We start from the raw sequence: 17,178 nt of genomic DNA on the forward strand, positions 1-17,178 counted from the left end.
GTGCAAACAGTTCGTCTAAAACAAACCGTTTATTCCCTCTGTTCAGTCGAGCATCCAAAAGCGAATTGGCTCACGCTCATGAGGTGCATCAGCACTCGTGCCTCGATGTCGATAACGCTAAACCTCGCTCTCTTTAATAGCCGAAGCGCAATGGGGGTCTGGAGACCCTACCACTGCGTGTCGTCGCCTCTTCAGCTGCAGTAGCCTCCACGACCGTTCATCTGTGCAACCTTTCTGCCTGTACGATTGGGTGCAGATGCCCTTTGGTACATCTTACCGTACCGTGCGCAGTCTCTGCAAAATAGGACCTTAGTTGCTGTGCTGGTCCGAGCACTGTCCCCGACTGTCCGGCTCCAAAGTGCGTGAAGGCCCTGGTGAGGGGTTCGATGGGGGACCTTTCTCCGGCGTTTTGGCGCCTGTTGTAATATGCGGCCTGCGGCCGATTATGTTCCCCGTATACCCGCGTCTAGTTCCAACGAGGCTCCAAAACAGATTCAGTCGTGGGAACCGGTGTTCGAAGCCGTCTACCCATGAGGAGTTCCCCCGGGTCAGAATCCCTCAGCACCACGTATTGCCAGGTATAGCGCAGCCTCAGCTCCAAGTACACCAATAAGGCCTGTTCCAGGCCTTGTGGTGTCTTCGCAAGATTTTTAGCGGTCTGCTCTGCCCTTTCCGCTTCTCCGTGGATAGTAACAACTTGATGTGGTCTGCCGAATTCCCCTGTCATCACAGAACCTCTTGAAATCTTGATAGCCGAACTGTGGTTCATTGTGGGAGCGTACGACATCTGGTGCACCGTGGCGTGCAACAAATACTGTTTAGCTTACGGATGATGCCTCAGTAGTAGTCGTCCGTAGCTTAACCATTTCAAAGAACCTTGAATAATAGTCTAAGTTTCCGTCCGGTCCACACGCCCCATCCAGCCTGCTAGATAAATCTGTTTGCAGCAATGTGACCGCTTGTGGAGGCTTGAATTGCTGGCAAACCAGACATCTGGCCACGTATTATTGTATATTCTTGCTAATGACTGGCCACCAAACCGCCTCACGTGTCCTTGCTCGGCAACACTATTCCATGATGTCCGGTATGGATGCGTTTTAGAACTTCCTGTCAACGACACGGGCGTTTCACGAGCCTAGAACCTCGCATTAGCAAGCCGTGCGAAATTGACGTCTCACCTGCCATACTCACGAATCTCTTGACTTCTGAGCAACCCATGTATTCAATACTCGGCGGTTGACAGAGCTCGCGAGCCATATGCAACCGGTACACTGCGCACGTCTGTAGACTCCTGGAGCGGTACAGCACCAAAGCCAAAGCACGATGCACCTGCTTACACTGTCAGGGGGCTTCAAGGGTCGCAGTAGGCCAAAACTGGAGTCTCCGTCAACGAACTCTTGATATATGGAAATGCTTGTTCATGTGGCGATCCCCAAGTCCAACTTGCTTCCTTGAGAAGGTGGTCCCGCTGTAGTTTTGTCATGACCGCTATTCCTGGCAAAAAACCTAGCACATTGGTTAACCATTCCAAGGAAAGAGCTGAGTTCTGCAGTATTTCATGAAGCTTTCATCTTCAAAATGGCCTTCCGGCAGTTCGTTTGGCAGTTGCGGCGTATTCTCGGGCTAGTCAACTTCTACAGGCGCTTTATACCGCACTGTGCTATCATCCTGCGCAAACTTGAAGCTCTCCTCCGCCATCAGGAGCCTCGCTCCCAGCTCGTTCCTTGGACTATGGAGGCCCAAGCAGCTTTCAGCCGCATCAAGACTGCGCTTTCGACAGAGACGCTCCTTTTCCATCCGAAGCACGGATCTCCCACTACCCTCATGGTAGGCACGTCTTCGGAGGCGGTTGGCGCGGCACAGCAGCGGAGGTTCGCGGACACCTGGCACCCAATCTCTTTCTTCGGCAAGGCTCCCAAACCCACCGAGGAGAAATACTGTACCTTTGGAAGAGAGCTCCTGGCCGCATACCTAGCAGTCCGGCATTTCGCACGCTTCTTAGAAGGCCGCGACTTCACCCATCCTCACGGATCATAAGCCGCTCACGCATGCCTTCTGATCCGCCAGTAGACGCTACTCTCCTCGAGAGATTCGTCAGCTGTCTTACCTCGCGGAGTTCTGCCAGGTCATCCGTACGTACCTGGGGGCGAGAATGGCCCAGCCGACGCCCTAAGCCGTATCGCACCGCTGTCCGCTCCACTCACGCCCATCTCTTCAGAAGCTCTGGCTGCTGCTCAGGCCTCTGACAAAGAGCTTCGGTCATGGCACAACAGTTATTCATCATCCCTCCAGCTGCAAGACGTTCCCCTTCCCGACGCGGACCTCCCGCTCTGTTGCGACGTATCCACCGGCCGCCACCTTCCATCCGTCTACCGCCGCGCGATCTTCAACGCCCTGCACGGCCTGTCTCAGCCCGGCGTCTGTCCTATCCAGCGCCTTATTGTGGAGCGTTACGTACGGCCATCGATGAATTCAGACATACGTTCATGGGTTAAAGCCTGCCTTGCTTGTCAGCGGTCGAAGATACAGCGCCACAGTGTCACATCGCTCCGCAGGTTCGCCCTGCCCGACGCCCGTTTTGCCTCAGTCTGGATGGTCATCATGGGACCTTTTACTACATCTGGTGGATGCCGGTATCTCCTGACTATAGTCGATCGGTAAACCAGATGGCCAGAAACCATCGCCTCCACTTTCCTCAGTACTTGGATGTCCCTCTTCGGCGTCCCATCCTGCGTTCCCACAGACGGGGGGCTCAGTTCGAGAGTCGCCCTTTAGCCGCCTTCACCAATCTCCTAGGCACAGCACGACTACGCACGACCTCGTATCACCCTTCCTCGAACGGCTTAGTGCAAAGCTGCTTTCATGGCGCATGATTGCAGTGCACACTGGACAACCGTTTTGCCCCTCGTGCTGCTTGGCATCCGCACCGCTTTGAAGACCGACTTCGGTTGCAGTTCCGCGCAGTTCGTCTACGGCCGCTCCTTGCGGCTCCCCGGCGATTTTCTGGCCGCACAGGAACGATCTTCAACAGCCCCTCAGCTCCTCGATGTCTGCAGCGTGCTTTCGACACCCTCCGTCCAGTGCCGACCAGTACCGTATCCTCCACTCGAGTCTACATTCCCCAGGTGCTTGCCACAGCCACCCATGGACTACATCCACCATGTGTTCCTCCGGTCCGATGGCCTCCGGAAGTCGTTATGCCCACCCTATTCCAACCCCCACCCTGTCCTCCAAAGATCCGACAAGACGTTTCGGATCTCCGTTAACGGTAAGGAAGATACGGTCAGCATCGCCCACCTCAAACCCGCGTTCCTCCACCACCGTCTCATCGATTCCTCTGCCCACCAGCAGCGCCATGTGGCCGCCACCTTCGACGTCGCTGCCCGTGGCAGGTCCAACTGTGCGCCTGTCGGCGAACGACGAAGTGGTCGCACCGCCGGCATCGCACAGCGCGAGCTTGAAATTCTTCGTTCATTCCGATCTTTGACGGCCGAGAATAAACAGCCTCCTGCTCCTGCCCTTTTGGGAACTCCTGACTCGTTTGCCTCACTCCCGCAAACTCCCTGATGCCGTAGGCATTGAAAGAAGTGGGCTGCTGTCGTACACTCTAAGAAAAAAGGGTGTGAATAGGTGGTGACTTGTATAGTTACCACCTAGGTCAACATAGCGTCTGATAAGGGGTGTAAAGGGTGGTAAAAGGTGGTAAAAGCAATTATCATATATCCAAATTGCTACAAAAAGCCGTACGCCCCCCTTGTTCACCAAATCAGAAGCGTAACCCTATCATTCGTGCCAGAATGTAAAGTAGCAGGTAGAACTTTGCAACCTTTTAGGCACAACATATGCGACAACTATTACCTCCTAAAAGGTGTAACTGCTCCACCCTGTTTTCTAAAGGTGTAGCCACCACAGGACATGTTTATGGCGTGGTGCACCTGTGTGGAACGTCTTTCCTAAAAGTTGCTCTATAAGGGACCCAAAACAGATGATAATTGCTTGGGGCTAAATCTGGGCTGTAAGGGGCAAGGGGCAAAACCTCCCAGCGTATTTTAGCCAGGGTTACCCTTCTTCGTGAGGTCGACCCTTCAGTACGGACAATGTCCCAGGACTATTCTTTCGATTTGCATTTCGCACGGCACTCTCTCAACGTGGAGTAGTACTCGGCATTGCTTGTGACCCCTTGGTTCAAGACGTCCACATGGATGACTCCCCGCATGTCCCAGAAGACAGTTCCCATTGACTTCTCAGCAGACTGCTGCATCTTGCTTTTCTTTGGCGGCGGGGAAGCCTTATGTCGCTATTCGGTGCTGCTTCGTTTTGTCTCTGGGGTGAAATGGTGCGTCCAGGTTTTATCACATGTAATGACTGACTGCAGAAAATTGTCCCCCTCCTATTGAAACCGGTTCAGCAGCTGCTCCGAGACTGCCTTACGCGCTCCTTCTGGTCACGAGTTAGGTGTTGGGGAACCCATCTTGCACAGACTTTGTGGAGTATAGTAAGTGCTCGTGAATGATTTTTTGCCACGCTGCCGACACTAATATTGAATTCGACTGCAATGCCCCAAACAATAACTCGCAGGTTCTCGAGGATGGCTTCATCAACGCCTGCGATGTTAACTGGCGTGACTGCAGGCGGACGAACGTGACCATGTGGTTCATTCGTCACCATATCTCGTCCTTCGCAAAACTGCCTGCACCACTCGTATACTCTTCCCCAGGGAACAGTAACCGCAGTATTTTCGTTTGTTTCCTTTTCCGTTTCTGGAACATTTTCGTTTTCGTTTTTCGTTTCCGGTACCGGCCACTCAATTTTGTTGCCTGTACTGCTTCCGGTAATGAGATACTTGATGATGAGGAGCTAGGAACGTATGTCACGTTCAACTCCGTACACACAGCTCTAGCGCCGTTTTAAATTTTAAAGCGCTGCGTTTACGGTAATAGCGGTGCATGGTATGCGTTTCTGTTTCCGATACTATTACCGGCTCCAATTCTGGTAATATATCGTTACCATTACCGTTACTATTCCCTACTCTTTTCCTTTTACATCGTTTGTTCCCCAAACTGTGCCTGTCCCAATTGCAAAGTCTCAATCCCTTCACGTTCTGCACGCTCACACCACGTTCACAAGGAAATTGGAACACAAGGAGCTACATCGCTGTTCCACGGCTACAGAAACACTGCTCGCCGCCGTGACAGCTGCCGCTGCTGCACGCATCGTTGACCCGAGCTTGTTTTTAATCACATTTACTCACTGATTTTTCTTGGGCAAAAGTCGCGGCCAGCGTTGAACGAGCCTCGTAAAAGACACCAATAGTAGCTCCCCTGCTGCGACACACCTCAACACACATACACATGCTATCTGCCACGGCCAATAATAATAATAATAATAAAAGCAATAAAAACGAACAAATTGTTTTGTCTTGTCCCTGAATATTGGACTGATACTGACTATCTGAACTATTCTGTCTCTTCTCAGCGACTTCTACGTCTTCCCCGAGACAAGAACGCTCGAGTTTGGAATCCTATGTCACAGCCCTCCAGTATCCTCATAATCTACCCCGGAACTGGTCTATTGCGGTGGAACCCGTACTTGCGCAGCTCCAGGAGAGAAACCTGAGCCTACTTGCTGATCTGGTGGAAGTCGAGGAAAGTCTCATCCAGCTTCGAACCAGGAAGAGAGATTCCGAATGCAAGCAATCGCCTTTGTGCATGTCGACTGATGCCGGTGAGTTGGACGGAAAAGTTATTGGGCTATGTGCAGTGGCGTCACTATAGGAGAGTGCGGTCCGCACCGGGTGACTCGCCGCACCAGTATCTGTTATTTCTCCGCGGCGACATGAGTAGCCCTTTGCGAACACGTGACTGCTTTTTTTTTCTCCCTGTGGTATACTGTTATTTATCGCGTACCGTGCGGTATCGAAAGGCACTCAATAGCGAGTTTTAGTAAACCACTTCGCAAGGTCCCGCTACACTCTAAGAACATAAACGAGTACTTTTACTCCTTTTGGGGACTAAATGCCTTGCCACAAAAAATAGTTCCTTTCGGGAGTAAATGCACAGGAGTAAATGAATGTCAGAGTGTAAACTGCATTTCCCGCGCAGAGTCCCAAGTACATAATTCGTGTACATGCATGAAAATACTTTGAAGCAAACCGTCAACCGTGATATATCGAGTGATACAAAATCTTGCGCATACATAGGACACAATTTGCGGAGAAAGATGCGCTAACTGTTTCTTACTGTGGCTGAAAAATTGCTACGTTGTCTGAGTTATACAGCCTTATGCCGCTCAAATTGACCAAGGGCGCATATTTACGTAAACTGCTGCATTCAGGAGACCATGCGCGCAATTTAGTGACAATTTGCAGTCTTGGGGAGTAAATGTCAGGACGAAATGTCGGGTTAGGGGACTAAAATGGGGAGTAATTGCAGACTAGGGGAGTAGAAGCTGCAATTACTCCCAGTTTTACTCCTTTTTTTCTTAGAGTGTAGTTGACCTATTCTTCTCCTCGCGGAGCCTCGCAACCCGCGTTACGTCGCCGATAACATGGTACGCTATTCCTCGAGGAGATTCGTGCCGGCGATGCGCTAGCGTCGCTCCATGAGAACAAGCGAGTAGCGTAGCAGAAATGCAAAAACGGTCTACCAAAACTCTTTATTGTGTGTGGGGGGGAGGGGGGGGAGAGAAGGTGACGCAAAGACCACCCGCACCGTGTGACGCGTACCGTAGTGACGTCATTGGCTATGTGAGTATTGTGGCAGAACGCCTCCCGTGCTCTCCCGGATGGGTGGGGCCCAGTGGTCATTTCAAGTCCGTTTGTTCTGTACTATTTGGGTTGTAACTTTCAGAATGCAGTAAAGGAGAAAGACATCACCCAGAAGAACTGGAAAGCGACATTAAGACGCTGGTGGAGGAACGCGAGGAAATTCGTCGACGGTGGCATCAGCACCGCGAGGAAGTGGGTGCCGTGGCGGACGATTTGCAGGATAAACTAGATGCGCTCCGACGAATGCAAAAAGATGCGGATGAAAGCGATTCCATGGTAGAAGTCGGGGTTTCTGAAGAAAGCTTGGAGTGGAGCTACAGTCAGGAACAGTGAGTAACACATGTCTCCTGTCGCATGCCAGTCAAGACAGACATACATACAGACGAGTCGGAGTTGTACGTGGAGGAAACCAGTGAACAGCACATGAATAGGCACAGCAGCCAGTTGGCACAAAAGGCTTTAGAATGCGTACGGGGAATTAGGGCTCAAGGGCGAAGGATTGAGGACACACAGCACCTTGATGGCTAAGAGCTTCCAGACTCTGGGAAAGTAACGCGGAGTTGGTGTCTTACTGATTGTGTATCATCGTGTATGATGTGAAAAATGGCAGACAAGTGATAATACAATAAATAGACTCATAGTGTAAAGGACTGTAATGGACCGCCGTACACGTTGATGCCGTGCGGCTGTAACGTTGCAAATTTCGAAATGAAAAAGGATTCTCGATTTTTGCGTTTGATGTCATTAGCGTACCCGGATTCTAAAATGGTGATAAGTATATGCGTATGCAGATCATGTCCCGGAAGATTAAAATGTAGCGATACAGGTGACTGGCGTTTATTCACAATATCTGATTTATGGCCATAAAATCTTTCACGGATGGTGTTACGTGTTTCGCCTATGTATTGTTTATTGCACAATTTGCATGTAATGAGATAGCAAACATTGAATGAGTTACAGTGAAGGGACTGCCGAATAGAGAAACCGAAACCATTAACAGTGCTACAGGTGGAGGTACATGTTGCAATAAATAAGCAAGTTTGGCAGCGGTTGCTGTTGCAAGGAGCGCAACCGGGACTCTGTTGATTATTGCGAGAGGAAGTGAGTAAGTCGCGTATGTTACGTGATCTCCGAAATGTAATAGTCGGAGCATTAGGGAAAATGTCTTTGAGATATTCATCGGCGTGGAGTATGTTTAAATGGCGTTTGAACACAGATCCTACATTACGGAGTGTGCGGTTGTAAGGTGTAATGAAAGTACATTTATTATGACTTGATGCCTTATTGGATTCACGAGAAAGCAACCTTTCCCTGTCTAGGGAGGTGGCTCTGGCTAGGGCATTGTCGATGAGATCGTCGGGATATCTACGCTCCTTGAAGTCATTGCACATGTCCTTTGCATGCTTCAAAAAATCTTGTGTATTGGAACATATGCGTTTTAAACGTGTGAGTTGTCCAAATGGAATGTTTCGCTTTTGGATATTAGGGTGATGGCTGTTGAAATGAAGGTACTGCCGTTTGTCAGTCGGCTTCTTATAGAGATCTGTGACGAGTTTATCCGACTCGAGAGAAACAGTGACGTCTAGAAAGTTGATTGAAGTACGAGAGTAGTTGCACGTGAATTTGATGGAATTGTGTCGTGAGTTAAAATGATCAAAAAATGAGAGTAGAGAGGTTTCGTCAGCTGTCCAGATGGCAAAAATATCATCAATGTATCGCAGGAATACTAATGGTGTCACTGGAAAAGACTCTAAGGCTCTTCGTTCAAAAAGGCCCATGAAGAGGTTTGCGTAATTGGGTGAAGCACGGGAACCCATCGCTGCGCCCTGAACTTGGACATAATGTTTGTCGTTAAAAACAAAGTTGTTGTACTGCAAGACTAACTCAAGAAGACAGATAATGGTTTTAGTTTGAAGGAGATCAGACGGAAAGGAGGAAAGAAAAAGCTCTACAGCGTTGACACCTTCATCATGGGGAATATTTGTATATAATGACGTCACATCCATAGTTACCAGTATAGCGTTGTTGAGGTTAGGAGAACTGTTATTAATGGAATTTATTTGGGCAAGGAAGTCGTTAGTGTCCTTTACATAAGAGGGAAGTTGTGGAGGAATATGCTTGATGCAGTGATCTAAGACGAGGGATATTTTCTCAGTCGGTGTATTAACACCCGAAATTATAGGCCTGCCAGGGTGGTTAATTTTGTGCATCTTAATAAGGAGATAAAAAGAACCAGGCGTGGTGTTCTTTGGCTTAATAAAGTCTGCTATATTGCGCGGGAGAGAGTTGTCTTTGGTAAGTTCTAAGATCTTCTTGTTGATTATTTGGCAGAATAATGACGTCGGGTCGCCATCAAGAGGTCTGTAAAAAGTCTCATCATCAAGGTGTGTTTGCCTCATCTATGTAGGCCGATGCATTCATAACGACTATTCCGCCACCTTTGTCAGCAGGTCTAATAATGATATCTTTACGTCTCTTAAGATTCAATAAGGCCGTCCTTTCTGCTTTAGATAAGTTAAAATTATTAGCGTTGTTATCAATGACAGTTAGGCATTTAATATCGTTATAAACCGCTCTAATGTAATTGTCAATCATGGGGCTTGTTTTCGACGGGTCTGGTGTCCAGCTTGAGGGTTTCTTAAATGGTGTTATCTCTGTATGTTCACTGCCGTGGAAAAACGTCTGCAGGTGCATTCTACGACCTAAGCTCAGAAGGTCATTTAGGATTTCGAAATTGTCAGTGCTGGGAGGGGTGGGCACAAAGGTGAGACCTTTGGATAACACATTTACTTCTGCTTTGTTTAATGGTACGTTAGCGAGATTGAATACCACGTTGTTTGTGGCTGAACTGGGATATGTATGAGGTGTCAAAGCATCGCAAATATCAAGATCCTCAATCGGAGTGAGTTGAATGCCGTCGCGTTTCGCCTTCTTGGACTTAGTGCGTTGCAGGACGGAAAGTTTACGGACACAGCTCAGCGGTATAAAAATACGAGTGGGAAACAAACCTTGCTTTTTTATCTAACAATTTTCGAGCCTTCAGGAAAGAAGGGGACTTTGAATTGTCCGAGATGAGTCACGTTGACTCATCTCGGACAATTCAAAGTCCCCTTCTTTCCTGAAGGCTGGAAAATTGTTAGATAAAAAAGCAAGGTTTGTTTCCCACTCGTATTTTTATACCGATTGCATTAGACAACACGTTGTTCCTAAAGGTTTGCTGCTGAGTGCATGTTCCTCATTTAAATTTCAATCTCCCCGTAATTCCAAAAGTTGGTCCAATATCTTGACCCATGCTTCCATAAGCCTCATCAGAATCTCACAGAATGAAGCCTCACATGTCATTAAGGACACAGACAATCAACTTCGACAACTTAGCCGTGTACTATCGCCGGATGAGCTGGATGAGCTGCGCTCTTTTTGTGTCCGTAAACTTTCCGTCCTGCAACGCACTAAGTCCAAGAAGGCGAAACGCGACGGCATTCAACTCACTCCGATTGAGGATCTTGATATTTGCGATGCTTTGACACCTCATACATATCCCAGTTCAGCCACAAACAACGTGGTATTCAATCTCGCTAACGTACCATTAAACAAAGCAGAAGTAAATGTGTTATCCAAAGGTCTCACCTTTGTGCCCACCCCTCCCAGCACTGACAATTTCGAAATCCTAAATGACCTTCTGAGCTTAGGTCGTAGAATGCACCTGCAGACGTTTTTCCACGGCAGTGAACATACAGAGATAACACCATTTAAGAAACCCTCAAGCTGGACACCAGACCCGTCGAAAACAAGCCCCATGATTGACAATTACATTAGAGCGGTTTATAACGATATTAAATGCCTAACTGTCATTGATAACAACGCTAATAATTTTAACTTATCTAAAGCAGAAAGGACGGCCTTATTGAATCTTAAGAGACGTAAAGATATCATTATTAGACCTGCTGACAAAGGTGGCGGAATAGTCGTTATGAATGCATCGGCCTACATAGATGAGGCAAACACACCTTGATGATGAGACTTTTTACAGACCTCTTGATGGCGACCCGACGTCATTATTCTGCCAAATAATCAACAAGAAGATCTTAGAACTTACCAAAGACAACTCTCTCCCGCGCAATATAGCAGACTTTATTAAGCCAAAGAACACCACGCCTGGTTCTTTTTATCTCCTTATTAAGATGCACAAAATTAACCACCCTGGCAGGCCTATAATTTCGGGTGTTAATACACCGACTGAGAAAATATCCCTCGTCTTAGATCACTGCATCAAGCATATTCCTCCACAACTTCCCTCTTATGTAAAGGACACTAACGACTTCCTTGCCCAAATAAATTCCATTAATAACAGTTCTCCTAACCTCAACAACGCTATACTGGTAACTATGGATGTGACGTCATTATATACAAATATTCCCCATGATGAAGGTGTCAACGCTGTAGAGCTTTTTCTTTCCTCCTTTCCGTCTGATCTCCTTCAAACTAAAACCATTATCTGTCTTCTTGAGTTAGTCTTGCAGTACAACAACTTTGTTTTTAACGACAAACATTATGTCCAAGTTCAGGGCGCAGCGATGGGTTCCCGTGCTTCACCCAATTACGCAAACCTCTTCATGGGCCTTTTTGAACGAAGAGCCTTAGAGTCTTTTCCAGTGACACCATTAGTATTCCTGCGATACATTGATGATATTTTTGCCATCTGGACAGCTGACGAAACCTCTCTACTCTCATTTTTTGATCATTTTAACTCACGACACAATTCCATCAAATTCACGTGCAACTACTCTCGTACTTCAATCAACTTTCTAGACGTCACTGTTTCTCTCGAGTCGGATAAACTCGTCACAGATCTCTCTATACAGAGCTCTATAAGAAGCCGACTGACAAACGGCAGTACCTTCATTTCAACAGCCATCACCCTAATATCCAAAAGCGAAACATTCCATTTGGACAACTCACACGTTTAAAACGCATATGTTCCAATACACAAGATTTTTTGAAGCATGCAAAGGACATGTGCAATGACTTCAAGGAGCGTAGATATCCCGACGATCTCATCGACAATGCCCTAGCCAGAGCCACCTCCCTAGACAGGGAAAGGTTGCTTTCTCGTGAATCCAATAAGGCATCAAGTCATAATAAATGTACTTTCATTACACCTTACAACCGCACACTCCGTAATGTAGGATCTGTGTTCAAACGCCATTTAAACATACTCCACGCCGATGAATATCTCAAAGACATTTTCCCTAATGCTCCGACTATTACATTTCGGAGATCACGTAACATACGCGACTTACTCACTTCCTCTCGCAATAATCAACAGAGTCCCGGTTGCGCTCCTTGCAACAGCAACCGCTGCCAAACTTGCTTATTTATTGCAACATGTACCTCCACCTGTAGCACTGTTAATGGTTTCGGTTTCTCTATTCGGCAGTCCCTTCACTGTAACTCATTCAATGTTTGCTATCTCATTACATGCAAATTGTGCAATAAACAATACATAGGCGAAACACGTAACACCATCCGTGAAAGATTTTATGGCCATAAATCAGATATTGTGAATAAACGCCAGTCACCTGTATCGCTACATTTTAATCTTCCGGGACATGATCTGCATACGCATATACTTATCACCATTTTAGAATCCGGGTACGCTAATGACATCAAACGCAAAAATCGAGAATCCTTTTTCATTTCGAAATTTGCAACGTTACAGCCGCACGGCATCAACGTGTACGGCGGTCCATTACAGTCCTTTACACTATGAGTCTATTTATTGTATTATCACTTGTCTGCCATTTTTCACATCATACACGATGATACACAATCAGTAAGACACCAACTCCGCGTTACTTTCCCAGAGTCTGGAAGCTCTTAGCCATCAAGGTGCTGTGTGTCCTCAATCCTTCGCCCTTGAGCCCTAATTCCCCGTACGCATTCTAAAGCCTTTTGTGCCAACTGGCTGCTGTGCCTATTCATGTGCTGTTCACTGGTTTCCTCCACGTACAACTCCGACTCGTCTGTATGTATGTCTGTCTTGACCTTGTCGAGCCACCCCCTACTGATTGCGTTTTGTTTTTCATTTTCATTTTTGTTGATATTTGTATCGCGTTTGGAGTTCTCCTCACCCTTACCCTTTTCTCTTGTACTATGTGACTTGGTTTTTTGATATATGCTTCACCACTTGTAACAGGTCCTCAAACCTGAAGAAGTGCAGCCTACTGCACGAAAGTCTTGTTTTTAATGTATATAGTAAACAGCTGATGCTCTTAACCGTCTTTGTTATTTTTGATTCTGCATCGCCGGAAACTTGCACATTGTTTTTTTCTTCACGTTCTAAATATGTGATGCCAAGTTAGTAATCGTGCCACACACAAACCGTTCGCCTGATTGGCTCCGCCTTTAGGATAATTTGATAATACCTCAAGAAACTTTGATCAGGGCCTCAGGAACCACTGTGTGATTAACGATATCCACTTTGCACAGCGCCCTTCAAGAGAGGTTCCAGCTGGACTTCTGCGGGAAAGGTGCCATGTCAAAAGGGAGCGAGAGAGGAACTCAAGAGTGGCTGACGTCACAAATCGAGGACATCTGCGACAGACTTTCGTCATTAGGGCGTTCCCTTCGTAACATGGAGACAAAGCCAGAGCCCGTTCTTCATCTCAACCCTCAGCTTCTAGCCGGGTTTGCCTTATTCTTTATGGTTGTAGCCTGTCTGCCAAGGTGTTCGCGGTTTCGTCGAGTGACCCGTTGCTGATTTTGCTGATGCCGCTGGCGTTGCCCCGTCGTATGAATTTGAGTGAGTGAGTGAGTGTGAGTGAGAGTGTGTGTGTGTGTGAGAGAGAGTGTGTGTGCATGAGTGAGAGTGGATGTTGTTTGTCCCCGCATACGACGCATCCTTGGAAGTCGTTGGGGAAGTGCATGTGTTCGCTTAGCTCAGTTGGAAGTGTCTTGAACCGGCAATCCAGAAGATGTGGGTGCGAGTCCTGCAGCTGACTAACCTCTTTCACTTTTTTCTTTCATCATGAATAATGTCAATTTCGAGCTTCACTTGACTTGCAGGCATATACGGAACTTCCAACTTACATACTCGCAACTGTTCAAGAATCTGGAGAGCTTGCAAAATCGCCTGGATCACAGCGAAATGGAAAGAAGCTCCGATAACCACGTGCCGGACACGTACGTGGATAAATGCGTCAATTTTGCGATGGAGAATTCTGTGCCGTGGGTTGACCATGTCGAATCACCTCCGTCGCCCCTATCGCTTGTGCCACGGAGAGAAATTTCCTCTGGGTTGGAGAAAGAGACGCTGCGTACAACTGTCTGCGAAAAGATGTCCGATATAAAGCAGGAAGAAATCCTGGAACAGGCCAACGATCAGAAACTTAGTACGCAGGAACCTGCAACCGCGCAGAAACTGGCGCTTGGAGAGCAGGACCTGCAGTTGAAATCCGAAGCCATCGATTTGCATCCAGATAAAATCGTCTTTAACCGAATGGCATCAGATTTTAATGCGGAAGTAGATGACGAGAAAGATGAAGTAGACGAGAAGGATGAACTTTTCATAGAGCTGCACAATCTGCGGGAATCATACTCTCAGGTCCAGAGAGACAGGCATCGGTTACAAGAACAAATAGATGACGTGCTTAAGCAAGCGGAAGAACAGGAACAAGAGCTGCTTCGTATCGATGATATTCTCAAAGTGAACGAGGCATTGAAATGCGAAACTGAGAGGCTCTCTGGAAAAGATAAAGAAGTTATTGAGCTGTCAGCAAAGATATTGTGCCTTGAAGAAGAGAATGCGAAGCTTCATGTACGGTGCAAAAGAACCGACAGCCTAGAGAGGGCGCTGGAACTCTCGCGGGATCAGTTTACTGTGGCAGAACATAGCCTGAGTCATTGTGAAAAGAAAGTCAACAGCCTAGAAGTAGATCTTGCTGAGGCGGTAAACACCAACCGGGTTTATGAGTGCAAGCTCCGAGAAGTGGAAGAGAACCTGGCTACGACGAAAGACGAAGCCACTTTTCTGAGGGCGAAGGGAGAAAGGCTACAAATCGCAACTTCTAAAAATTGTGAACTTTCAAAAGTTGTGGAGATACTAAAGGACCGAAACAAAGACTTGTCTGAAGAAATCGAAAACGCGAGACGCCAAGTCGAACATCTGCAGGTCGCACTCGACGAGCGGAAAAGAGCTTCACAAATGCTGTTGCAGGAACGTGCTGCGCAGAATGATAAAATACTTGCACTTTCTGTTGAGATCGCAAAGTACAAAAGCCATTGCGCAGCGGCCGATGAAGAACTCAAGGGCGCCACCTTGCTTCATGAGGGAATACGCAGGAAAATAGAGAGTGAGAAATTTGCTACCGAGGCAATGTACAAGAAATCCCTGGCCGATGCAGAAGAGCTGAGAGACTCCTTAATGTCCGAAAAAAGCAACCTCAGTGGGGAGCTTACAGAAAAGGAAGCTGAAATAAAATTGCTCAATGAGGGTCTGAAGAAAGCTCGTCAGGAATTTCAAAGATTGTCAATGAACGCATCAAGCCTCAACAGGGAGGTTTCTTCCAAAGAATCTGAACTCTATAGCGTTCGCGAAGAACTGAGGAGGTCCAACGAATCAAGGGCTGTAATGTCCCGCCTCTGTTCGGCATTGAACAATGACTTGGAAAGGACAGAGAATGAACAAGAGCAGTGCAAGTCCACATTGGAGCAGCTGGAGTTGTTGAAGGCTACGTTGACATCACAATTAACAGAAAGTGTTTCGCAGATCGAAGTTGTAAGGGCCGAGTTGAGCAACGCGCAGCAAGAAGTGGAAAAGCTGAAAAATGAGAGAGATCAGCTCCTGACCGAAGTTGAAGAGCTGCGAGTGCACCTGAAAGTGAGCAAAGCTCAGGTGAGTGAGGGTATGTTTAGTATAGCGAAATACGATTGGTTTGTTGGAACTCTTCAGGCAATAGAGTTCGCCATTAAATTGTCCACACTGGAGAGCCAGAACGCAGAGATGCAGTTGAAACTCAGCACGACGATGTGTGCTGCCCGAATGCACGGGAAGGAACGTTCTGCACCGGCTCATCAAGTCAAGACTACCAAACAGGAAATGACTGCAGGGAAAAATCTAGACATACGGGTGAGGCATCTCGCTCCACCTGTTCACACCCATACTACACAGCATTGTTGAGCTGAGTTCTTACGTCTCTCCTGTGTCCTCATCAATCACATTCTAATGTGCGACCATGGATAAACAGGAACTGGGAGGAGAAGCTCCGGCGCAGGAGGATGAGGCCTGCGAAGCATGGACACTGCTTAAGAATGCCAAGAAAGAACTCCGCCCACCGAAGGAGTCCCCTCTGCGGACACGCACGCGTCTGTACAAGGAGCAGTTCTCACAACAGTGAGTCGCCGTTACAGTTCTCTGAGTTCTTATACTTACGTCCCTGTCCCTCACAGTGAGGGACCCGGCGGGTGTCAAGCACAGGCCGTGGACGAAACGGGTGCCGCTCCCCATGCTATGTCGCCCGTCGTGACTCGTGTAAGTGTCCGGGGCAGAAGCCCTAGTAAGACCCGGTACGTGGTCACAGTGTCCGCTGGACACGCTCACCCGGCCCCGGCATCTTCAAATAAAAGCGGTAAGGACTGATTTATTTCTTATCGCTAATCTTCTATATTGTCGTCCCAAACAGCCAGACTACACTGTTAAAACAGAACTTCACCACATAGCACGCTCATAGCCAACCATCATTCCGAATGATATCATTCGGTGTATTGATTTGTTGAAAATGGGAGGAGGCGCATATCTGGGACAGATTATCTTGTCCCAGATATGCGCCTCCCCCCTGTTTTGAACAAATCAGGACACAGAATAATATTATTCGGAATTATGGTGGGCTAGGAGCGTGCTATGTGGTGAAGTTCTGTTTTAACACTGTAGTACCTCGGTATCTACGAGAGGGGCGTACTAGGATTGGGCCAACCGAATCCTCGAATCCTAGGCAGGGATTCGAGATTCGAGGGATTCAAGATTCGCGAATCCCACACTCTAAAAACAGAACTTCACCGTATAGCACGCTCTGCGCCAACCACGGCCCCGAACGATAGGGTTATAGCTTCTGATTCGAAGAGAGATGGAGACGTACGCATTTTTGTGTCAATTATCATATATCTAAATTGACACGAAAAGGCGTACTCCCCCCCTCTGTCCTTGAATCAGAAGCGACAACCCTATCATTCGCGGCAGTGCACTCTTAAAAATGAACTTCACCGCATAGCACGCTCCTAGCCAACCATAATGTCGAATGATTTCGTTATCTGCCCTGATTTTTTTAAAACGGTAGGCGTACGCCTTTTTTGTGACAATTATGAACAGCATAAGTGTCACAAAAAAGGCGTACGCCTCCCGTTTTCAACAAATCAGG

The 17,178-nt window shown here is 47.5% G+C and overlaps 1 protein-coding gene across 1 annotated transcript in view; it reads left to right on the plus strand.

Annotated features, from left to right (window-relative positions):
* The window catches only part of LOC135399524 (myosin-14-like), a 33,295-nt gene that overhangs the window by 5,994 nt on the left and 10,123 nt on the right, over positions 1-17,178 (plus strand). The window contains exons 4-10 of the mRNA XM_064631268.1: positions 5,476-5,724; positions 6,849-7,095; positions 13,256-13,453; positions 13,832-15,659; positions 15,717-15,893; positions 16,012-16,157; positions 16,214-16,392. Coding sequence (XP_064487338.1) covers positions 5,476-5,724; positions 6,849-7,095; positions 13,256-13,453; positions 13,832-15,659; positions 15,717-15,893; positions 16,012-16,157; positions 16,214-16,392 — 3,024 coding nt within the window. The remainder of the gene's footprint in view (positions 1-5,475; positions 5,725-6,848; positions 7,096-13,255; positions 13,454-13,831; positions 15,660-15,716; positions 15,894-16,011; positions 16,158-16,213; positions 16,393-17,178) is intronic.

Source organism: Ornithodoros turicata, chromosome 7 (genome assembly GCF_037126465.1).
Source record: "Ornithodoros turicata isolate Travis chromosome 7, ASM3712646v1, whole genome shotgun sequence".
Classification (NCBI taxonomy): domain Eukaryota; kingdom Metazoa; phylum Arthropoda; class Arachnida; order Ixodida; family Argasidae; genus Ornithodoros; species Ornithodoros turicata.